Source organism: Lolium rigidum, chromosome 1, assembly GCF_022539505.1.
Source record: "Lolium rigidum isolate FL_2022 chromosome 1, APGP_CSIRO_Lrig_0.1, whole genome shotgun sequence".
Taxonomy (NCBI): domain Eukaryota; kingdom Viridiplantae; phylum Streptophyta; class Magnoliopsida; order Poales; family Poaceae; genus Lolium; species Lolium rigidum.
Window position 1 is genome coordinate 303,610,068 of NC_061508.1, and position 25,604 is coordinate 303,635,671.

At 45.4% G+C, this 25,604-nt stretch overlaps 1 protein-coding gene across 1 annotated transcript; it reads left to right on the plus strand.

Annotated features, from left to right (window-relative positions):
- The first annotated feature begins 227 nt into the window (after positions 1-227).
- LOC124684037 (callose synthase 3-like) lies at positions 228-22,255 on the plus strand. The gene is made up of 41 exons (XM_047218445.1): positions 228-447; positions 548-648; positions 740-864; positions 2,058-2,151; positions 2,265-2,375; positions 2,458-2,571; positions 2,668-2,772; positions 2,898-2,989; positions 3,208-3,334; positions 4,202-4,339; positions 4,420-4,496; positions 4,588-4,681; positions 6,292-6,414; positions 6,480-6,594; positions 7,014-7,348; positions 7,427-7,479; positions 7,587-7,647; positions 8,172-8,253; positions 8,336-8,385; positions 8,461-8,547; positions 9,136-9,231; positions 9,338-9,526; positions 9,599-9,759; positions 9,853-9,976; positions 10,061-10,161; positions 10,449-10,578; positions 10,687-10,838; positions 11,982-12,091; positions 12,207-12,332; positions 12,421-12,489; positions 12,577-12,751; positions 13,217-13,361; positions 13,825-13,944; positions 14,022-14,140; positions 14,277-14,360; positions 14,574-14,686; positions 14,767-14,996; positions 15,075-15,875; positions 15,963-16,013; positions 21,745-21,930; positions 22,007-22,255. The coding sequence occupies exons 1-41, from the start codon at positions 228-230 to the stop codon at positions 22,253-22,255; spliced, it is 5,835 nt and encodes a 1,944-aa protein (XP_047074401.1).
- Positions 22,256-25,604: the final 3,349 nt, after the last annotated feature.

The following is a 25,604-nucleotide window of genomic DNA, read 5'->3' on the forward strand; positions in this document are numbered from 1 at the left end:
GTTTAGTCCAGCAGCAGCAGCCGAGAGTCTTCCCTTCCGCAGCAAAATTTCAAAACCCGGCCAAAACCTTTCTCCCACCCACCCCACTGCCACTCCCAGTACCGCCGCGCCAGCTCCTCGCCACCGGCCGCCCAGACCAGCAAGGCAAGCGCCCGCTCCCCGTCCCGCCGCCCCCACATTCCCGATTTGCGCGCAGGGGATTTGAGGCGGGGGCCTAGGAGCGCGGGATGGCGGCGCCGGGGGGCCGCAGGCCGGACTTCTCCTCGCCGGGGCCCTCCTCGGCCGGCGGCGCCGGGCGCAGGAGGCTGCTGCGGACCCAGACGGTCGGCAACATGGGGGAGTCCATCTTCGACAGCGAGGTGCTCCCCTCCTCGCTCGTCGAGATCGCGCCAATCCTCCGCGTCGCCAACGAGATCGAGCCGGCCAACCCGCGGGTAGCCTACCTCTGTAAGCCCTCCACTCTCCCCTCCTCGCTTAGCTTGCTACTGCTTTCGGAGTTCCGGTGAATGCGAAGCGCAAACTTATCTTCTGCTCCTTCATGCTACAGGCCGCTTCTACGCGTACGAGAAGGCGCACCGGCTCGACCCGACCTCCACGGGCCGCGGGGTGCGGCAGTTCAAGACCGCTCTCCTGCAGAGGCTCGACAGGGTAACTAACACCCCCACCCCATTACTAGTCTTCCTTGGACCACACTCAAATCTGCCACAAACTCAAGCTTGCCGACCACCCCATTCCGCAGGAGAACGACCCCACCCTCAAGGAGAGGGTGCACCAGAGCGACGCGCGCGAGATGCAGCGATTCTACCGCGCGTACTACAAGAAGTACATCCAGGCGCTGCAGAACGCCAGCGACAAGACCGACAGGTCAGCCGCCGCTCTGCTTCCTTCCTTCATTCCTTCCTTCTTCCTCTCTGCTGCTGCTCTACCTGTGTTAGAGCATGTCTAACAGGCCCCTTATAACCCGTCCACCCCGTAAAATTCCGGCGGGATACGGGGCAGACGCGGTTTGGGCCGTCTAGCAGGCCCTGTATTTGGGCCGGCCCGTTTCGGCGGAATACTCGCAACCCTAGCTCCGTCGTGCGCCGCCGCCTCCCCTGTTAGCTCCGGCGAGAAATCCCGCCCACCCCAGCTCCGCATTTCAACCGCTGGTCGGCATGTCCGCACGCAGCCGCAGTACCGCCTCGCCGGCGAGCGGATCGAAGCTATCCCGCTCGCTGGACACCGTCGACGAGGCGTGGCGTCTCCAATGCAAGCGCTCCGCCGCCGGGAGCCGCCGTGCGGCCTGCAGGTACGCCGGCGCCCTGTTCGTCCCGCCGAAGCTCCGTGAGTTCGCGCCGGGCGGCCTTTGGTACAAGGAAGATCCGCGGCTCAAGCCGATGAGCGGCCCCAAGTTCGACGAGTGGCACGCCGAGTGGGAGCGCCACCGCCGGGCGAAGGCGGCATGGGACGCGAGCATCGGGAGCACCAGCGGCGGAGGAGCTCCGCTCGCCGGCGAGGAGGAGGAGGAGGAGGACCCCCTTTTCTTGAAGGCGATAGAAGAGTCCCTCAAGGACGACGCCGAGAAGAAGAGGGCGGAGGAGGAAGATAAGGCGGCGGCCATCGCCGCCGTGAAGGAGGCGGAGGCGGACGCGTACATCGTCGACCTCTCTGACTAGAAGTCGCGATCCATTTAGGATCACGCATTTTGTATGTATATACGTTGATCCGTATGTATGATCGACGAACTATGAATATGAACAAGTTTCCCGGGGTTTTAAATTTACGAATTTACGGGGTGAAATACGGGGTCTGCTAGACGGAATGGTGTATATACGAGCACTTTTTTATACGGGGCGAAATAGTCGCGAAATACGGGGCAGAAAAGTAAGGGGCCTGCTAGACATGCTCTTACTATGTTAAAGCCGCCACTCCGCTACTTGCGTGATGGGAATGCGTTTGTTATGTTCGGTCTTTGCTCTGCTCGCTAAACAACTTTATATCTATCATGCTAACTGCTATATATATATCATGCTGATTGCTCCTTGCATGGTTGTAATGCGCTCATTCTGTTTGACCAGTGCCCTGCTCACCAAAGCGTATCAGACTGCAGCTGTCTTGTTCGAGGTCTTGAAAGCCGTCAATGTGTCGCAATCTGTTGAAGTCGATGAGGCGGTAAGTAATAATTGATTGATTTCTATTGTCTCTCGTTTTTTTTTTTTTGCTTTCCTTGATCATTGTGTAACATTCTGTTTCTCATCTGCTGTGCTTTCTTTCTTATTGTACAGATTCTGGACACACACAACAAAATCGAGGAAAAGAGGAAGCTCTATGTTCCCTACAACATTCTCCCTCTTGATCCTGAAAGTAGTGAGCAAGCCATTATGCAATATCCAGAGGTTTCCTTTGATCTTGAGACTCAATGCAAACTTGACCATAAAGCTTGATTTTCTCTTGACTGAGTTTCTCCCTAATTTGTAGATTCAAGCGGCAGTTTACGCTCTTCGGAATACTAGAGCCCTGCCATGGCCCAAGGACAAGGAGCAAACTGATAAAGATCTTCTTGACTGGCTTCAGGCCATGTTTGGATTTCAGGTAAGTGTGCAAGGGTTGTCCGCTTGCCACATTGCATGTCTATGTGTACTTTACGCTGAAAATAGACATCATCTAATTTCAATGCTCTCTTTGCAGAAAGATAATGTATCCAACCAAAGGGAACATATCATATTGTTACTAGCAAACGTACACATAAGGCAGATACCAAAGCCTGAACAACAGTCTGAACAACAGTCTAAGGTTCTTATTTCTCCTTCTTTATCTTAGCTTTGAGAGGAACTGGGCATTGTTTGTTTCCGTCTTTCTTCATGTGCCTACAATTAATGTGATGATGAATTCATGTGCCTTTTGTTGTTTTTTTCCAGTTGGATGATAGGGCTCTGGACACTGTGATGAAGAAGCTACTTATTAGTTATAAGAGGTGGTGCAAGTACCTCGGCCGCAAAAGCAGTTTATGGTAGGTTCAATGAAGTCTAACAATTGAAAAATGCATAGGACCACTTGGACTGATTTTCCAAAGCTGTGATTTATGTCTTTTACCGTTAATTTCCTAGAATTTGCAAAAATAGAATCAAATTTGGTGTTTAGTTATGGCCTTATGCCCCACTTTCTGCAGATATTAAATCACTTGATAATTTACCGTTTGTCTGAATGCTTGGGTGAATTGATGTGTAGGTTGCCAACTATCCAACAGGAAGTCCAACAGCGCAAGCTTCTCTATATGGGTCTCTACCTTTTAGTTTGGGGTGAGGCGGCTAACTTGAGGTTCATGCCAGAGTGTCTATGCTACATCTATCATCATGTAAGATCAACTTCTTGTTTCTCAGATTACACACACTCTGATGATTTTTCCTTATCTGTTGTTTGGCCATTGTCCTATTAACGCTTCATACTTAGTACCTTAGCAATTGGTTTAAGAACTTGATGTTGAGTACTACAATTGGAAGATCAATTTTATGAGGAATCTCATTTACCCTAACATAGCCACCATTAGCTTAGGCATGTTTTAAGCTTGCAGTGACTATTCTTGGTAGCAATGGCCAATGGCTGACAAAAAAACATGCAGCAAAGAGTTTGTAATTACGAACTAACTACTAACTACACCGAATTTCGACTTTCTGTTGTCAGCAGATATTTCATCTTAGTTTTTGCTGTATGTTGTATTTAGATTCCCTCTCACCCTGCTTGTATCCCATGAATAAGGACATGAGTTCTGGAATTTGAAGCTGGTTCTTGATGACCTCTTTTCTTGTTAGAATGGGAACTAGAATGATGGTTTATGTATTGTTCCTAACCAGCTTATCCTTGCAAACCAATAAAGTTGATTATGTGTACAATAGGTTCTGTTAAGCTAGAACACTAATTCAAATTTGATCCAAAGGATCAAAGCAGGTTATAGCCTAAGGCATTTAATTGTCATTTTCTCCATTTTCATGCCCAAAAATGTCATATTTTGTTGTTGTTATGAGACGACGCTGTTTTCGTAATATATTCATTGATCATCGCACAAGCAAACCAAATTCATATTCATGCGAATGGAGAAAAATGTAGTTTATGAAAAGGCTCATTAGGGGATGGTTTTGTGTTAGTACGAAGCTTAGTCTTTAAGTTGTAATTTCTGGTGGCATCATGTTTATTGGTAACAATGTTGTTTCTGATCTTAATATAGATGGCTTTTGAACTCTATGGTATGCTGGCTGGAAACGTAAGCCCACTGACTGGTGAAAATGTTAGACCAGCTTATGGCGGTGACGATGAGGCATTCTTGATGAAAGTTGTGACTCCAATATACAGAGTTATAGAGGAGGTATAGTTGTATGTTTGTATTCGGACTGTTTATTTTCCCCCATATCAATCCGGACTTAACTCGCCTCTGAAATTCTACAGGAGGCTCTCAGGAGCAAGACAATGAAATCCAAACAATCACACTGGAGGAACTACGATGATCTCAATGAGTACTTTTGGTAAGCAGCAACCAAATACAATTGTTGCCTTTAGTATATTGTGCCACATATTTTGACAGAAGGCATGGAATTATTCCTGTGTTGCTTTCAGGAAAAAGGATTGTTTCCGTCTTGGATGGCCCTTGAGAGCCGATGCAGATTTTTTCAAAACTCCCAATTTTGCTTATCCTAATCGCCTGAATGGAGTAAGTTTCTTGACAGTATTTTTTTTCTTGAACACACGCCTAGGCGTGCATCATTATATATTAGAGAAAACCGCTGAGAAGGCGGGAGCATCCAGGGTTGTAGCAAGGCTACGAAAAACTTAGAGAAAGCAAAAAGAAAGAACTATACAGGGGGCTATAGGCAGCTAACTTTGTTAGGCCTGCAAGTGCTGTGGCAAGTTGTCATCGGGAGGCCTGGTATGGAGAGGCAACCGGCGCAGTGCCCTAGCACCTGCAAGAAGCAGCTTCTGCCAAAATGGAAAGAACTAGATCGTGCCGTCTGGGGACAACATTGTTGAAGACGACATCATTGTGCGTCTTCCAAAGCCTCCACATGGTAAGGATCAGGATTGATTTGGCTCCGCTTTGGGTGTCGGGGGGGAGCATTGGCCACCGCTGTTTCAAACCAGGAGTTGAAGTCATCGTGGTGACCTGGGATGCAGGTTGTAATGTTCAGTTGGGAGCAGATGTCAAACCAAATTTGCTGTGAGAAAGAGCACTGGATCATCAGATGAGCAATGGATTCAGACTCTTGGTCACAAAGAGCACATGTGTCGTCAGTGGACAGGCCATGGCGCATACGTCGTTCGGCAGTCCAGCAGCGGTCAAGAGAGGCGAGCCAAGCAAACACTTTGCATCTGAGAGGCGCCCAACATTTCCAGATGGACTCATGATGCGGATGTTTTGTCATGCCCTCGAAAAGGGCTGAGTATGCAGATTTGGCTGTGTACTCCCCTGAAGTGGAGAAGTTCCAGGAGAAGGAATCCTCGGCTTCAGAGACATGTTGAGTAGATAGCAGTTCAGCCAGGTCTAGGAACTGGTCAAGAGCATCGGCAGAGAGGGCACTGGATATGTCGTTGACCCAAACATTTTGGGGGAGGGCAGAGGCTACCTTTGTACTGTGGACAGCCCGCCGGCTGACTGCAGCAACGACGTCGGGAGCAAGGTCAGCAATGCTTTGTCCCTCAATCCAACGATCAGACCAAAAGAGGACATTGGTGCCATTTCCTAGATGAACTTTGGTAGCAGCGTGGACGAGGGCGTCGATGTGTTTGTTTGTTTTGATAGGAAAGTTCCTTCAGGGCTTCGAAGCGTCAGTGTGCTTGAGCCACGACCATCTGGCTCTGAGTGCCCAGCCCATGCGTTTGATGTCTAGCACGCCGAGACCACCAAGCTCGGTGGGGCGGCAGACCTCGTTCCAAGCAACGGCACAACTGCCACCGCTGTTATCTCGACCTGAAGCCCAGAAGAACGCCGGCTGGCACCGCTGTTTTCTTGACAGTATTCAATATCCTTGCACTTTCTTTCTTGGCAAATACATTAACAGTTGCCTGTGATATAATATTACAATTTGCGTGTCCTTTATTCTTCATGAACTGAACCTGGTAATAAGATTATGTGATCACACGCTGCATGTAACAACATGTTTGTTTTTTGTTGTAGATTTGATCTGTTTGTTTTCCATTAAGCCCATAGTAAATATACATGGACATGTGACTTGTATTGTTTCCTTGAACGAAATCCAAGAAAAAAGAAAGACTTGCCTGGAGTTCCAGTTCTCATGGTACTTATTTTCATTTGTTGTAATGCAGGAGGAAAGATCTGCTGGCAGTGTCCATTGGATGGGAAAGATTAATTTTGTTGAGATCCGTTCATTTTGGCACATATTCCATAGTTTTGATAGAATGTGGATCTTCTTAATTTTATCCTTGCAGGTTTGTTGCTCCCACACATTCTTTACTCGAGATTCACATACTTATGATCTTATGTTTTAATGCAGGCCATGATTATTATTGCATGGAATGGTGGCACACCAAGTGATATCTTTGACGTTGGAGTGTTCAAGCAGGTTTTGAGCATTTTTATAACTGCTGCTGTTTTGAACTTGGGTCAAGGTATTTGACTGAATTCCCTTACAGATCAGTATTAAGCAGAGACACTGCCGTGCCAATCTAACTAGCAATATCTTCTTTTTTAGCCCTGTTCATGATAACACATTAAATACTACACGATTCCTACTCTTATACCTTTTGTCTCTACTTTTTTTGTCAAATGGACAACAGCAGGAGTGAGGCCTACTGAAAATATGTGTAAAAGAAAACACAAGTGTTCCTAGGTTTGGTTTTGCCAGCAGCCTAATGATAATGAATTTAACTAACATGAAACTGAGGGATGTATCATTAACCACATTTCCCCCCGTTCCAAATTTGGATGTAGCTAGACATATTTTGTGTATAGATATATCTGAATCTGCAACAAGAATTATGGATCGGAGGGAGTATGTACTAACTTCAGTAAATACAAACCAATGCAGCAACCCTGGACATTGTATTCGGCTGGAAAGCAAGAAGAAGCATGTCATTTGCAAGAAAGCTGCGATATGTCTTGAAGTTAGTATCAGCTGCTGCATGGGTTGTGATTTTACCTGTGACTTATGCATATTCCGAGGGAAGTCCTTCGGGTCTCGCAAGAATAATAAAAGGTTGGCTTGGCAATGGTCAGAATCAACCTTCATTGCATATTTTGGCTGTTCTTATATACTTGGCGCCAAACATGCTTGCGGCCATGCTATTTATTTTCCCATTTATCAGAAGGCTTCTTGAGACTTCAAATCTTAAGGTTGTAACTTTCATGATGTGGTGGTCCCAGGTAATTTCCCGTCTATTGTTTTGTGTCATAAATTACATGGCTGTGTTTGTTGATACATTTATACAAATATATCTGCAGCCTCGGTTATTTGTTGGCAGAGGAATGCATGAAGGCGCATTCTCCCTCCTGAAGTATGTGAAAAGTAGAAATACAGATACTCGATTAACTCATCTTCATTCTTAGTTTTCCTGTTACATGTTTTCTAACCACTGTCCACTAAGCATTGTTGTACTGACAGGTATACCATGTTCTGGATTATCCTTTTAGCAATGAAATTGACCGTAAACTTCTATATTGAGGTACCTAATCATTTCCTCATAAAATCGAGAAAGTTACGCACATTCTAACGGGATATTTGGTTCCCGGCCACAATTTGCCAAGCCAAAGTTTGGCAGTTTGGTATGTGTTTGGTTGTTGCCACACTTTAGAATCCTTATGGTCTACCTGTCATAGAGTGCAATTTTTGCCAACTTTTGCCACACTTTGTGGCTCCCAATTTCATGTCCACACTTGCCAAACTTAGGCTTGGCAAAGTGTGGATAGGAACCAAACAGGCCCTAAGTGTGGCCTCACCGCCACACTCTTTGTTTCCTTAGTTACATTAAATTTACATACAACAACCATTTCTTGCTCTTGAATGTATAAAATGTTAAAACTTATATGAACATCAGCAAACATATCAGGAATTCCCAAAAGGTTACTGGATGGTATGTATTATTGTTGGAGATTCAGTAGCTTTTCTCTTGGGATTCAATTAGGACCAAGCCTTCTTAGCACTGAGCTTCCGCTAGTACTGTTTATTCATTCTCTTACTTGGTTGCAGATCAAGCCTCTGGTACAGCCAACAAAAGATATAATGAGAGAACCGATCCGGACATTCCAGTGGAATGAGTTTTTCCCTAATGGTATTTCTGATGGAGCTTGCTATGTTTCTTTCCTTTTTGAAACATTTCCTGAAATTGTGTTCGTATTTTTTTTGGTTTGCAGGAAATAACAATATTGGTGTTGTCATTGCACTTTGGGCTCCAATAATTCTTGTATGTATCAATCCTGTTTTCTGCCAAAATATGTTCTTTAACAATATGCTAAGTTTCGTTAGTTGCATTTTCCAGGTCTATTTCATGGACACCCAGATTTGGTATGCAGTTTTCTCTACATTGGTTGGAGGTATCTATGGGGCTTGTCGTCGACTTGGCGAGGTCAGTAAAATATTTCAGAATTACACATCATTATTTCATTATTTGACAGATTTGATTGCTCTGTCTGCTTTGGATTCTGAATTGATTTTCTTGTCCTATTATGTTGGGCTGCACTCAGTAGCAAGGTTCAAGAAAGCGTTAAGCGTAATTGGTGCGGTGGCCTTCCGCTTAGCGCTTTAGCGCATAAGCGACGCTTTTTTTCCTCTTTTTCCGAGTTTTCCCGCTTAAGCGCTTATGCAATCGATGCGGAAGGCCTCAACATTGCGCTTCAGCGCACATAAGCGATGCTTTTTTCCGCTTTTCTGAACCTTGCTCAGTAGCATATTACGAAACTTGGTTCTGTGACTGCTGTTTCTAACATCACCACCTCCTCTTTTGAGCTACCATTTCTATGACTGCTCAAACAAATTCTTCTTCTTGTCATATTGGTAGCGGTGCATGTTATCTTGCTTTGTTGATCTATCAATTTACCGGATATGTTTATTTTAGTAACCATCATGCTTTATTGTTTATTTCTGTAATATTGTGGAGCATTGTCTATCATCAATGAAGGAAATTAAGCTCACTTTTCTCGGCCCATGAAATCAGATACGGACATTAGGCATGTTGAGATCCCGCTTTGAATCTTTGCCTTGTGCCTTCAATAAATTGTTGATTCCTTCTGATGCACACAAACTTGCTAAGGTAGGTTTTAATCTGTTGAACTCATCATCTTAAGTACATTATGGGCTGATCAGTATTGAATATGCAATATTTGTTAGCTTTTGACCTGACATAATATTTTCTTTAGCCTTCTGATGATGAACTAGAGAAAGACAAAATAGCTGCAAGATTTGCCCAAATGTGGAATGTAATTATCACAAGTTTCCGTGAAGAAGACCTCATAGATAACAGGGAGATGGACTTGCTACTTGTGCCATACTGCAAAGATCGCGAATTGGATATATTCCAATGGCCACCTTTCCTACTGGCTAGCAAGGTGCTTCCTCTTGACCACTTCATACTTTCTTTACTTGGATTCACACATTTATTTATTTATACTGCATTTTAGATTCCGATAGCATTGGATATGGCGGCAGACAGTGGAGGCAAAGATCGCGATCTGAACAAAAGGATGGGATCGGATCCATACTTCTCCTATGCTATCAGAGAATGCTATGTTTCATTCAAAAACATCATCAACACCTTAGTGTTTGGTCGACGTGAGAAAGTGTATGTTTATCTTACCATACATTTAGTCACTTCTAATCCTTGTCTAGTTCTATTTTTGTCTCTTTTACTCCTGCATTCTGATGCCCATTTCAGTGTTATGCAAGAGATTTTTGCCGTTGTTGATAAACATGTAAACGAAGGGACTCTGATAAGCGATCTGAACATGTGGAATCTTCCAGCCCTGAGCAAGAAGCTCATTGAGCTACTTGAGTTACTGGTATAGAAGTTGTCATCATGATTTTAGGTCTTGTTTAGAGATGACCCCTGACCCCCCTCACTGTATCTATCTGTTTGAGTACAGCAAAAGAACAAGGAAGAAGACTTGGGTCAAGTTGTTATTTTGTTCCAAGATATGCTTGAGGTGGTCACAAGGGATATAATGGAGGATCAAGAGCTTGGCGGGTGAGGAGCTTAGTTTTATTTTGTCATAACAGTATGGCATTTTTACGGGAATAATGATCCACATCTATGCCACGTCTTTGCATCCATAGTTTGGGTCACATTCTGTTTTTTTGTTGTCTGCCACACATATTGGCTTGCATGGTTCAGGTTTAGCATTGGGAAAACACATTTTTAAAATTTAAATAATAAATGTTAGGAATTATTTTACGTATCTACATTCAATTTTTTTAAAAGATGAACTGCGCTGATTATGGTAACTTGTGCTATATCTTTCTCTCTCTACAAAGAGTACTGGATTCCATACATGGTGGAAATTCTAGAAAACATGAAACGATGACACCGCTTGATCAGCAAGATCAATTGTTTACTAAAGCTATTAAGTTCCCTGTGGTGGAATCAAATGCATGGACTGAAAAGGTATGATTTTCGCACCCCCCCCCCTCCTTTTTTTTGATAAAACAGAGTTTGTAAATAATACTTATGTTGGGCCAGTTTCTGTACTATACTACCTTATGTTGATTTCAGATAAAGAGGCTTCATCTGCTGCTCACAGTGAAAGAATCTGCTATGGATGTCCCTACGAACCTCGATGCTAGAAGGAGAATATCTTTCTTTTCGAATTCTCTTTTTATGGAGATGCCAATTGCTCCGAAACTGCGGAACATGTTGCCCTTCTCGTAAGTTCTTACTACTGATTCTCTGTTTTCTGTATTGCTTTGAGCATTGAATTTTGTTCCTACCAGACCTCCAATTTATCCTAGAGATATCATATTGCTCTTTGCTGCTCAGTGTGCTGTCTTGGTAATGGCTATATTCAATTATTCATACATTGAATATCGTAATATCTTATAACTATGTGCTTTGGTCTGTTTGAAACCCCAAATGCCTTACCTCTAATTAACCCACCTCTCCAGCAATGAAAGAAAAAAAAAACGACATGTGGTCTCGGAGAAGATCTAATTATATTTTACTAATATATTACGTACTACCACAATCTGCTTGCCTTTTTGGTTTCTGCTATACTTTTTTTTGACCATCGAAGCGTGCTGCATGTGTTATATATTAAGAAGAAAGGAACAAAAACAAACTCTTACATAAGTTTGAGGTTAGCAACAAGCAAAGACTTGACATAAAAACCTACGACCTAGCAAAGTAGCAAGCACAGCCTTTTGCTCCAGCCATAGACCAGGACGTGAAGGTATGCTTACAGAGTTCGATCAAGTCTAGGAGAGTGTAGTTATTGAACACTTTTTTGTTCTTCTCTTTCCAATTGATCCATGCCTCAAGAATGGCAACACTTTTTTGTTCTTTTCTTTCCAATTGATCCATGCCTCAAGAATGGCAACACTGTCAAATGCCTTCCTCCAGTTCCCATATGCTTACCCTTTCCTTGAGCCATCAATACTCTCGCCTCCAAATTTTGGACAAGTTCAAAATTTAGGCCAAAATTTGGGCGTTCAATTTTTTTGTTTGATTTTTCATTATAAGATTTCCTAAACTTACCAAGCATTCAAAAGCTTCTAAATTATTTATTTTAGGAAACAATGGAGATAATTGATATGTTTCAAGTATAGACCAAAAGATTTATACATAGAATACTATGTCGGGATAATTCTGGACTAGTAGAATATTGATTGCTCTTTGTTTTGTCCGTGTTTCAACTGAATAACATACAGTTCCGTTTTATCCCTGTTATATTTGTTGCCATGCCACATTTGTAAGACGTGATATATGGATTTATCACCTCATGTAATGTTTATTTAACTAAATCTTCTGACCTGGTTTTTTGTTTCCTTGCTGGAACAACTTCTTTACTGCAGAGTCTTGACTCCTTATTACAAGGAAGATGTCCTGTTTTCATCACAAAATTTAGAAGAGCCAAATGAGGATGGAGTTTCCATTCTTTTCTACTTGCAAAAAATTTACCCAGGTTATTCTCCTTTGCCTAAGATTTTGCTTGAATTGATATATCATGCGTTTTATTTATTTATTTCTGATTTCCATCATAACTGAACTTGTTTCACGGAAATGTATGAACCCTGAAGATGAGTGGAAAAATTTCCTGGAAAGGGTGGACTGCAAGACTGAGGAGGGGGTCCGTGAGGATGAAACGTTGGAAGATGAGCTTCGTCTTTGGGCATCATATAGAGGACAGACATTGACAAGAACTGGTATTTTGTTACATCCCAGCATGCCTGCTCTTTGTGTCATGCTAAGTGGACCAGTTTCTAAAATCGTTGTTTCCTCCTGTCTAAACAGTAAGAGGGATGATGTACTATCGAAAAGCTTTGGAGCTTCAGGCTTTTCTTGATATGGCCAAGGATGACGGTATTTTTAATAGCTCAGCCTATGATGTTCTGAACATGGCCTCATGCAATTGCATTAATTTCTCACCTCTCTTTCTGCATTTACTAGATCTTATGAAAGGCTACCGAGCAACAGAACTCATGTCTGAGGACTCTCCACTAATGATACAATGCAAAGCGATAGCTGACATGAAGTTCACTTATGTTGTCTCATGCCAGCAGTATGGAATCCAGAAACGTTCTGGTGATCCTTGTGCACATGATATTTTAAGACTTATGACAACGTAAGTTTCAGTTTGAGGCTCGAAAATTCTGGATATATCCTATATGTTACTTCAGTGGAATGTATGAGTCCCTTCAATTTGGCCCATTTCTTTGCCAACCTAACTCTACACAAACATGTGGGCATTCGCTAGCAGTGTCTTTCCCATGTGTGAGTAATGCTAATTGGGCTGGTAGAATGGCAATATATTGATCATTAATAACCAATAATAAAATAGTGAAGTTTTGTGTATTTATTGCACTAATATCTAGTATTATAGTTGGTAATTAATGCATGGTGGCGTTCCACGTCCTTCTGGTCTATCAAATTTTATTACCATTCAAAACAATAGTGCTTGAGTGCTAGATAATTACATTTTTGAGGACACATTATTCATATCTTACTAGTGTCATTATTTTAGTTAATTATTTCGGTGTTAGATGCATATGATGGCACTGGAATAAATAGAAATGTATTTGCTTGGCAGATATCCATCTTTTCGGGTTGCCTACATTGATGAAGTTGAAGCACCTAGCCAAGATAGAAACAAGAAGATTGATAAAGTTTACTACTCAGTTCTGGTGAAGGCTGCTGTTACAAAATCTAATGATCCTGGACAGAGTCTTGATCAGGTACTGCAAAATGCTCTGTTAATTTAGTATGGCTTTGGTGATATTTGTTGTAATTATTGTGTTTCTTTGACCAAAATTTCATAGTTTAATCTTAACTTCCTGTGTTGTGTACTTGATTTGGAAGAAGAGGAATAAATGAGGAAGCTTTTATGTAATCTAGTAGTTCAAATAGGCATGTCAAGAAAATAATCCTGGTTTTTGACAGGGTGAAACTTATTCGTGAGATCCAGCTGTCTTAATGGCTTCAGCAGAAGCTATTGTTCATTTTTCGATATTGTGCACTTAACTTTACATTGCGGATATATTTTTATGTGTGGAAAAAGTTTGTTCTACTCCTCCCAAGTGTCATGATTGTCCTGTCTACAGCATGCTTTCTTCCTCGAGTGAAATACCTTTACGTTGTCTCAATTCTAAGTTGTGCAAAATGAGATGCACTTATTTGCCATTTACCTTTTGTGTGCAGGTCATCTACAAGATAAAACTTCCAGGCAATGCTATTCTAGGTGAGGGAAAGCCAGAAAATCAGAACCATGCAATAATTTTCACTAGAGGTGAATGTCTCCAGACTATAGATATGAACCAGGTACAGGTTGTCGCACTTGCTGCTTCATGGAATTATGTTTTCCTGTTCCTTCTTTGATGGCATGCTACGAATAATAGGACCATTATTTGGAGGAGGCTCTTAAAATGAGAAATTTGTTGGAAGAGTTTCGGGAGAAACATGATGGTGTGAGATATCCATCGATTCTTGGAGTAAGGGAGCATATATTTACTGGCAGGTAATCAGGCGTTTCCTTTTTTCAAACTGGTGATTATATAAATTAGTTACATTTGTTTTTAATTTGGATTATCTAACATGTAATGCAGTGTTTTCCCCCGCTAACCCTGTGAATTTTCTTTTCTACAATTCTGCAGTGTTTCATCCCTTGCATGGTTAATGTCAAATCAGGAGACCAGTTTTGTGACCATTGGACAGCGTGTACTTGCCAATCCATTGAGGTACCAATCCTATAGTATCTTGCACACAACTAACGGCATGCCATTGTGGTATCTAGCGTTGCTTTCATAATCATATTTGTGGTATCTATTGGTTTTGCTTTCATAATCATACTGAATTGGCTGCTTGCTTTTGTTGGACACTTGGGCAGTTCGTTGATTCATGATTTCTGAAGATATTATTAACTTTGTGTTTTTTTTAACACCTCTCTGCAGGGTTCGGTTCCACTATGGCCATCCTGATATTTTTGATCGCCTTTTCCACCTAACAAGGGGTGGTATAAGTAAAGCATCGAAGATTATCAATCTTAGTGAGGACATATTTGCAGGTGCTAAGCTCTCTCTGTTGGTGTTGGAGTAGAGGAAATCTGGTACCATTTTGGTAGTGACGTGACATATTTTGTTTCAGGATTCAACTCTACATTACGTGAAGGCCTTGTCACTCATCATGAATACATGCAAGTTGGCAAGGGGAGGGATGTGGGTCTCAATCAAATTTCTCTATTCGAGGCAAAGATAGCAACCGGCAACGGTGAACAGACACTGAGCCGTGACATCTACCGACTGGGGCAACGTTTTGATTTCTTCAGAATGTTGTCCTGTTACTACACGACCATTGGGTTCTATTTCAGTGCGATGGTATGTTATTGGCCCGAAATTTTCTCTTTCTGAATCGTTGGTTAACCCATAAACTTAACTCGTTATGTTTGGTTTCAGATTACGGTTTGGACTGTGTATGTTTTCCTTTATGGACGGTTATATCTTGTCCTCAGTGGACTGGACAACGCACTTGCTACTGGAAAGAGGTTTGTGCACAATACACCTCTGCAAGTTGCTCTTGCATCAGAGTCGTTTGTTCAACTTGGATTCTTGATGGCGTTACCCATGATGATGGAAATTGGTCTAGAGAGAGGATTCAGAACGGCATTAAGCGACTTTGTGCTCATGCAACTCCAGCTAGCATCTGTTTTCTTCACATTTTCACTTGGGACCAAAACTCACTATTATGGAAGGACGCTGCTCCATGGAGGAGCCGAATACAGAGCGACTGGACGTGGGTTTGTGGTGTTCCATGCCAAGTTTGCTGAGAACTATCGCCTCTATTCCCGCAGTCATTTCGTGAAGGGTATCGAGCTGATGATCCTGCTGATCGTGTTTGAGATCTTTGGGCAGCCATACAGAGGAGCCATCACATACATCTTCATGACCGTCTCCATGTGGTTCATGGTTGGCGGGTGGCTCTTCGCACCCTTCCTGTTCAATCCTTCTGGGTTTGAGTGGCAGAAGATCATGGACGACTGGGCTGATTGGAACAAGTGGATCAGCAACCGTGGGGGTATCGGTGTAGCACCAGAGAAGAGCTGGGAATCGTGGTGGGACAAAGAGCAGGGGCCTCTTCGACATTCGGGCAAGCGTGGCACTATTCTGGAAATTCTGCTTGCACTGCGCTTCTTTATCTATCAATACGGGCTTGTGTACCATCTGAATATGACGAAGCAATATAAACAAAGTGTGCTGGTAATGTTCCTTTATTTGGTATATTCTAGATGTTTGAATCTGTATCACGCCTATGCAGTCTCTCTAATTAATGCCGTTTCATTCCAGGTCTATGGCTTCTCATGGGTTGTGATTATGGCCATGCTGCTTGTGATGAAGGTAATATAATCAAGTCTATGTTTCTTTTGTTAGTTCTCGTCTGTATTTGAGTATTCACAGGTCTGATGCTTATGTTGGTTCCTACTTAGTCAAGATTTTGTTTCGATGTAGAATATTTAATTGCTTGCAAATTATCAGGTCACTGTGCAAATGAGATTTCTGAGCTCCAAATTCCGCGAGTTGTACTTTTTGCAGTTAGATATTTTATCTCCTTCTCAAGGGTATTCACAGGTCTGATCTTAGACCGGGTGGCTGTACTATAAGCTAGTTAGCGTTCTCCAGTTGTAGGTGTAGATTCAGAACTGTCATGTCTGCCCTTTGTGTGAAGGTGTAGTGGTCAGTTCTTATTTAGTCAAGATTGTTAGGAGTAGACAACTTATATTCCACGGGGGCCAAAATACATGTACATGGCGAAATATGCAGGGAACCCCCTAACTACTGGGGATAATACAATATACAACTATCTCTCTAACACCCTCCCCCCTCAAACTCATGGTGGATCAACAACACTGAGTTTGGAGAGTAGAAAGCTATGTTGCGCTCTAGTCTGGGCCTTCGTAAAGAAGCCCGCCAACTAGTGCAGTGATCTGATCCTGCACACTGGCACGGACAAAAAAAAGCATCAACACCAATATGCTTGGTAAGCTCATGCTTCACAGGGTCACATGCAATACTGATAGCACTTGTACTGTCAGACAAGAGAGTCGTGGGTGTCTAACAGTGACACCAAAATCTGCAAGTAACCACCGTAACCAAGTCACCTCTGCAGTCAGAAGAGCCATAGGTCGCAACTCAGCCTTTGCACTTGAACGGGAAACTGCGGTCTGCTTCTTCGTCTTCCATGCAATGAGAGAACCACCAAGAAAAACACAGTAGGGAAACAAGGACCGGCGATCCGAAGGATCACTCTTCCCACGTGGCATCAGAGTAGGACTGGAGCTGTAACGAGCTGGAACGAGGAAAGAAGAGACAAAGAGAGATTGTTCCACGTAAATAGCGTAGAACACGAAGAAGGTGACTATAGTGGACCGAAGTGGGAGCAGAGACAAACTGACTCAGAATATGGACAGGATAAGAAATATCTAGGCGAGTAATAGCCAGCTAGACGAGACTCCCGACAAGATATCGATAACGAGTCGGATCAGAGAGAGGATCACCATCAGAGGCACGAAGAGAAATATTGAGCTCCATAGGAGTCTCAACAGCAGATCATCAGCAAGATCGGCACGATCAAGAAGGTCCTGAATATAACATTCTTGGGATATAAAGAAATCATTAGAGGTGGACGAAACCTCAATCCCAAGAAAATAGCGAAGTGGACGAAGATCCGACATAAGGAACTGCTCACTGAGACGTGCCTTGACAAAGGCAATATACTCAGGGTCGTCACTAGTGATGATCATGTCATCGACATACAAAAGAAGAAGAGTACGACCACGAGGAGAAGAGTGAACAAACAACGCTGGATCATGTGCACTGGGAGAGAAACCAGCAGCAGTGACCACAGAAGCAAAGCGCTCAAACCATGCAGAGGGGCTTGCTTAAGGCCATAGAGAGAGCGATGAAGACCGCAGACCAGGCCATCTGTGACGGAATACCCAGGTGGTGGGTGCATATAAACCTCCTCGCGCAACTCACCATTTAACATCAAGCTGAGACACAGACCAATGGCGAGCAGAAGCCACGGCAAGAAGTGTCCGAACAGTGGTCATGTGAGCGACAGGAGCAAAAGTCTCATCATAGTCATGACCATGCTCCTGCTGAAAACCTCTAACAACGAGTCGAGCTTTGTATCGCTCAAGTGTACCATCAGAGTGGGTCTTAACCTTACATATGATAGGACGAACACATGGAGGGAGCGGAACGAGCTCCCACGTGCCAGTGCGCTCAAGCGCAACAATCTCCTTAGCCATAGCGAGCTGCCATTCAGGATGAACAACGGCCTCACGATAAGTAGTCGGCTCCGGGATAGCCAAAACATTGTAGCTAGCAGGATTACAGAAATCAGGAGAAGAACGGGGCCGAGTACGGATCGAATAAGACGGCTGAGACGGTGCACCAAAAGTAGAGGGTGCATGAGAAGCAGAAGGTGCACTAGAAGTAGATGGTGCATCAGTCGACGCGGGCACACCACGTGGACGACGAGTATAGTGAAAAGGAAAAGTAGGATGAGAAGAAGTAGTTGGAGGAGACAACGACGAAGAGGGTGAAGAAGGAGGTGGTGAAGAAGTCGGAGGAGACGGCAGCGACGGAGGAGACGGAGGAGATGACACAGAAGAAGGAGAAGAGACAGGTTGACCGGGGGAGGAGAGTCGGGAAAAACAAGAAAAGAGAGATCCGCCACAATGGAGGTCGAACGCGGATAGAAAAGACGAGACTCGTCAAAAGTCACATCCCGAAATACGCATCGGACGAGCCACCGGATCCCAACAACGATAGCCCTTATGCTCATCACTATATCCAAGAAACACACATTCAACAGACTGTGCGGATAGTTCGGTGCGTTCACGAGGAGCGAGGAGAACATAGCAAACACAATCAAACAGACGAAGCATAAAATAGTCAGGAGAGCAATCATAGAGTCGCTCGAGAGGAATGCCACCTTGAAGGGCGGCGGACGGCTGGATATTAATGAGATAGGCCGAGGTAGAGACAGCCTCAACCCTGAAATGAGGCGGAAGAGAAGAAGCGATCATCATCACACGAGTAGTCTCAAGAAGATGACGATGCTTACGCAAAGCAATGCTATTCTGAGCATGCGCACCAGGACAAGATAACTGAGCGAGAGTGGACGCTACACAAATGCTTGGAGATATACTCACCAGCAGAATCAGCACGGAATACACGAATAGGTGTTGAAAACTGCATAAGAACCATAGCTGCAAAACGCTTATAAATGGAGAGCACCTCACTATGAGAAGACATAAAATACAGCCAAGTGTAACGAGAAAAATCATCTATAAAAATGATAAAATATCGATGGCCCCCTTTCGAAGCAAAAGGAGCCGGTCCCCAAATATCAGAGTGAACTAAATTAAAAGGTCGCTGAGATATAGACGCACTAGTAGGATAGGGTAACTGAATCTGTTTACCTAGCCTACAACCCTGCCACTATAAAGAAACATCTCCTGAGACATGCCCCAGAAGAACTGGCGATAGATGAGAACCACAAAGGTGGCCAAGATGATGATGCCACTGCTGAAAAGAGCCGATGACAAAGGAGACGACCGCAGAAGAACTAGCGGACGAGGTGGCAGCGGAAGGAACACGAAGCCAGTCTAACTCCCAAAGCACCTGAGAATCATGGCGGCGAGGGCCAGCTCCAACCAGAGCCTGTGTGCGACGATCCTGAACAGAACAAGAATCGAAGTCAAGAATGACGCGACAACCAGAGTCAGTAAGCTGGCTCGCAGAAAACAGGTTCATGGTAAGACGGGGAACATGACAAATATCAGGAACAGAAAAAGAATGAGTAAAAAGAGTGCCCGACTAGAAACAAAAAGAAAAGTCCCATCAGCAGTGAGAATACTAAGAGGGAAATGAAGAGGTTGAAGAGATGACAAAATAGAAGATTCAGAAGTCATATGAAAATTAGCTCCAGAATCCAAAAGCCACGGGGAGGTACCTGATTGTGTAGAAGATGGTGGTCGCGCAGAGCCAGAAGAATCAGTCACAGAACCAGCAGCACCTGTCAAGGGAGAACTTGAAGCAGAGAGCAGCTGCCTGAGCCGCACAATGTCCTGCTCGGTGAAGCCAGCTGGAGAAGACCCTGAGGAGCTAGAAGGAGCATGCATCCCAGGAGAAGCAGACGACCTCTGCTGTCGTAGATCACGGTCCCTCGTGTAGCAATGAGACTCAGTATGACCATCCAGGTGACAGTAGGTACAGTGAGGATGGGGGCGAGAGCTACACCCCTGGCCACGACTCTAGCCCTGACTCTAAGGAGTGGGTAAGTGGCGGAGAAGTGGGCCGCGAAGGAGTCGATGGCGCAGGTGACGATGACAGAGGGCCACGAGTAGCAAGCACAGAAGGAACATCCAGCAACCCAGCGCCGCGTAGGCGAGTCTCCTCAGCACGAAGCTCAGACAACACCTCTGAAATGGGAACACGGCCACGGGCAAGCAGCTGGGCACGACGGGGCTCAAACTCCTTGCAGAGCCGAGACAAGAACTCGTAGACGCGCTGAAACTCCAAGTCAGAGCGCACAGTCTGACAACAAGGGCATGTACCACAAACAGCAGTGCGAAGAGAGTCGAGCTGGCGCCAGATAGCAGCACTCTGCGTGTAGAACTGATCAATAGTAGAGTCACCCTGCCGAAGTTCATGCTTCTGACGAACCACAGACAGATACATAACATCCCCGGACGGCTGATAACGCTTACGAAGGTGAGCCCACATGTCGGCAACAGTATCGAGACCAATAAACTCAGAAGCAAACTGCGGTAGAACGCTGGAGGTGAGAACAGCTGCAGCAGGAGCATCATCATCCATCCAATCCACTGGGTGTAAGCAGTCAGGTCTAGCCGGTAGGTCTCAAGAGCATCAGAATACTCGTGAGCCTTCCGATCATGCGCGGCAATGGCTGCATCATCATCCCTCTTAGCTTTATCCTTGTCAGCCTGAGGAGCATCGGCAGCAAGAGCTGGTGGCTTGGTGGAGTAGGAGCCATAGGAGCAACGGGTCACGGCGGACAGGAGACCTCGTCGGATAGCACACCCCAAAACTAAGGCCACGCATATGAATGCGCATAAAGGCAGCGAAATCAGGATAATTCGCGCCATAAAAAATCACGGACAGCGAGGAATCGCAACATAGCTAGAGGAGGTGGGCACCTTTTTTTGGATTTTTTGTTTTGGAACTGGACGGGAGTGGTCAACTCTAATCAGATCGAGATATGGACTTTGTCGCTGGATGCGAAGACGCGCTCGGGAAGCTGGAGACCGAGCAGCTGCCTGGACGAATAGCGGCCGGAGACAGCGGCCGGCGGTCCGGCGACGGCGGCCGGCGAGAAGAGAACCGGCGCGGAGATCTGGCGGCGACGATCGTAGACGCGGCGGCCGGCGATGGAGAGGGCCAGGACGGTGGCGGCCGGGGACGGAGGGCCGGGACGGAGGCGGCCGGCGACGGAGACGGCCGGAGTTCAGTGGGAAGCTTCGGCCGGTTAGCGTGAGTTGCGCACGCGATTTTTTTTTGGTTCTCATCCGGTCTGATACCATGTTAGGAATAGACAACTTATATTCCACGGGGGCCAAAGGCCACAATATATAGTACATGTACATGACGAAATATGCAGGGAACCCCCTACCTACTGGAGATAATACAATATACAACTATCTCTCTAACAAAGATCTCCTTTCGATCTTAAAATTTCTCTTCCTGTAGAAATTGGATTTCTGAACTCCAAGTTTCTGAGCCTTGCTTTTGCAGCGAGAAGAATGTTACTCCCTCCGTTCCTATATATAAGCCATATAGCTTTTGAGAAATTTTTTAAAATATAAGGTGTATTGCTTGTCCTGCTTGTATGGACAATATTTTGAGGGATTTGATTAGGTTTCTTTATCATATGCAAAGTCCTCAATTAGCTCATGTCAATTGACTAGGGTTAAACCTAGTTAAACATGATGTATTTTTTCTAAATGCGCGTTCTTTAATTTCCATGTCAGAAGAGAATATGATATTTTATCTCCTTCTGAAGCTGAAACACCCAGTTGTCATGATTTCTCTTTGCCAGACCGTGTCAATGGGCAGGAGGAGGTTCAGCGTGGAGTTCCAGCTCGTGTTCCGGCTGATGAAGGGGCTGATATTCATAACGTTCATCTCCATGATCGTCATCTTAACGGCGATTGCTCACATGACGATTCTCGACATCTTCATCTGCATCCTTGCTTTCATGCCAACCGGATGGGGCTTACTTCTGGTTAGTCACACGACTACTTAGCTCTCCTCCACATGCCTTTTTTTCTACTCGGGTCTGACTTAACCTTGTTCGACAGATTGCCCAAGCGATCAAGCCTGCTCTGGTGATGGTCGGACTGTGGGGGTCGGTCAGGGCCCTCGCCCGCGGCTACGAGATCCTGATGGGGCTCCTCCTGTTGACGCCCATTGCATTCCTCGCCTGGTTCCCCTTTGTGTCGGAGTTCCAGACCCGGATGCTCTTCAACCAGGCGTTTAGCAGAGGGCTACAGATCTCCCGGATCCTTGGCGGGCACAAGAAGGATTGGGCCACCCGGAAGAAGGAGTAGATTCAGGGTTAGCTCTGTTCGTCCTAGCATCGTATTCACTCTAGATTCTGCTGCACAGTTACTCTGTGTGCGTCGAACCAGACTATGTTAAGTTGATGGATTAGGAGAGCGGGCGGTTGCGCTGTAGACTACTGTAGTTAGTATTCTCCATTGTAGATGTTGATTCAGAACTGTAGTTAGCTCTGCAGACTGCAGGTGAGCGTATGTGAAGCCCTGCAGCTGAACCTTATTATGCAGTGATGTGGGAAGTGCTTTCTGGTGCAACAAATGCTGGAGCCTTGAAGTCGTGGCATCTGGGTTTGGCCAGTCCTGTTTCAGTCTCGTCTACCTGCCGCTAATCTCGTCAGCTAGGATACGAAAATTCAAGCTCTGTGCTTTGACTCAGATACAGATCTATTACTATCTCTGTCCATAAAAAGATGTCACAAATTTATCTAAATTTAAGTGTATCTAGACACTACGAGCGAATTTAGATGAGTTTCTGACATCCTTTTGTGGATGGAGTAATCTTATGGCACCATTTTCTTGCTACACTGATCTAGACAAGAACAAATGGAAGGTCGTCAGGTATTATCTTTATGACCATGGCTGTATACAGATTTTTTGGCATATGGTCTCAAAATCTAGCCGGTCCTCTCACAATAGCAAATTAGGCTTGTGAAATTCTAAATGCTCTCTCTAGCTGCCGCTTGTGCATTGTGAAATTTGACTTGTTTCTTACTTGTGGGTTTGCAAACCGGCTTCACAAATGTTCGCCACGTTGGGTACATGTTGCACGCAATGCAATCCTTGTCATAAGTGGTGACTGTTGAAGAACGTTGAGGTCGACCCAGGCATTTCAAAGAATGCATGCCAAATTTATGTCTCGTGATCGGCCACAACTTCAAGAATTATAGTTGAATCTTTTTTGTGCCTTTTGAATTGTCCCAACTTCAAGAATTATAGTTGAATCTTTTTTGGTGCCTTTTGAATTGTTCATGCCATGCCGCAGGATAATTTTTCCAACTCTAGTCCATATAATCAATTAAGCGACCTGGAAAGCCTCGAGCCTTGTTCACCTCCAAATGGTCATCAACTAAATCCGCAAAAATAGCGTAAGCCAACAGTCGCAAGGCGGTGGTCACCTTCTGGTGGTGCTATACCCAAGTTCTTTGGCGGCATTCCTCCTTTCCTCAAAAAGCGATCATACTTAATCACCTCCGCGGCGATGTGGTTGAACAAGTAGATGCTCATCCGAAAATGTCGATGAAATTAGTTCTCGGTAAATGTCAGATTTTCCTTGAAATAAATCCACATCAACTTGTTGTGGCCTTCAATCCGTTCCCTCCACAACTTCCTTCCACCATAAACCGAACCACCACGTTTCAGCTTTTTATTGGCTCGCCAAGCCAATAACTTCAGATGTTCTCTTCTTCCTCAATATCAAGTTCTTCATCGGATGAATCATATGAAAATCTCGTCTACAAAATATGTAAAAATAATTGAATACCTATTCTATGAACAAAAAATAAAAAAGGGCGCATCGGCGGTGAAACATTTCGGCGAGCACCTTCGGTGCACCATATTGTGTCTTAGACCTTGAGGAGGACATCGAGCGGCGGAATCGACGTGCGGTGCGTCTGCTAGATCGAATCGAGCAGCGAAAGCGGCGGGCAAGCCGGGTCAAGGCGCGGGGCGTTGTATCTACGGCGGGAGAGCGTCACAGGAATGTATTGGCGCTGTGGTGGCGCCGGAGGGGTTGAGCTGAAATGGAGAGCGCGACTGCGCGGGTGCGGGCAATTTTTTCAAAAGAGGCGGTTGAGTCTTCGTGCACGATTCTTAGCGATGCAACGCGCTGTACTGGATGCACCATATGGCGCTTTGGCTAGGGCAGAATGAAGCGCTGCGCATGTTTGCAGCGACTGCTGGAGCGCGGAAAAACGCGAGCTGCTTGCAATATCGACGGTTTTTATAGCACGGACGTGATACAGCGTGACTGCTGAAGTTGTTCTAAGACCTGCCACATGTGAACCAGATCCCACCGATTTTTTTCTTGGAAGCAGCCTAGCGACGACGGAGAAAGATTACGTAGTACTACATGCATGAACCTTGTACTAAGTAAGGCATGTCTAGTTGCAGGGAAGTCAAAAGCAATTTTCTCACTTAATTTAGGTGTTTTTTCTGCATTATACTCTAAGCTTCCATCTTCTGTCCTTGACTTGACTTTAAACGAACTCAATTTTTTTGGCAGTACCTCAATTTGTGCACTCTGTTCTTCATACTACAAGCTCTTCTATCCAAAGTGGTAAACAAAGCCAAACGTGTATTAGAGCATCTGCGGTTCGCGCGCGTTCCCCAAACCGTCCTCAAAGTGATTTGGGGCGCGCCGGACAAAAAAACGTTCCCAGCCGCGTCCACCAAAGCCTCTTTTTGTCTGACGTGGCCCGATAGGGTGTCAGGCGTCCTGAGCCTGTCCCGCTACACAGGGGACGATCCGGGCACGCCGGGCACAACGAAAAGCGAGGCGGAAAGTGGCGGGACCGACGCGTCAGCGGCACAGGAAAAAGTTTATCCCCCTCTCCCGCCAAATCGCACCTCTCCCGCCACATCGCGCCTCTCCCGCCGCGTATTTCTGCCATCCCAACACATTTGGCCTATCCCGCCGATTCATTTCTCCCTCCCGCCGCCGCTACCCTCTCCCCATCCATGGCACCGCCGACAGCCCCCAAAAAAATGGCCAAGAAAGCGTCCAAGAAGCCGCCGGGCAATGATACGAAAGGGGCGAAGGCGCCCTTCGTGAAGCCGAGGAAGGCGCTGGCTCCGAAGAAGAAGCCGGAAGGCTGGACCGATGATCAGTGGCATCAAGATTGTCTGCGCCGGAAGTTGTCGACAGCGAAGCGGAAAGGACGGAGGGCGGCGCAGCTGGAGAAGAAGGCGTTGGCGGCGCGCGCGCACCAGCACGCGCTGGCCGGGTGTATCGCTGCCACCAACACGAGCCCATGGAGTACGTCGGTGTCAGTGTATGTTCTGGGAGTGGTCTCTCCGTCGACATCCGGGTTCTACAACGACGGCCCCTCCGCCACTCCCGGGTGCGTGACGCCAAACTTGTCGCCGCACTACCAGGATACGCTGCCGCATGGCGGCTTCAACCCCAACTCCGTTTTCTACTCTCCGGCGTACGAGAAAGCGCCCCAGCGCAAGCCAGGACCCGGTCCGGATGACGCCCCGTTCACTGGCCGCAGGGGCCCGCTCGAATTCGACGGTGCCGACGCTGAGGAGGAGGAGGAGGAGGAGGAGGGGGGGAGGAGGAGGAGGGGAGGACGAGGACGAGGAGGAGGGGAAGGGGGTGGAGGACGAAGACGACGAGGAC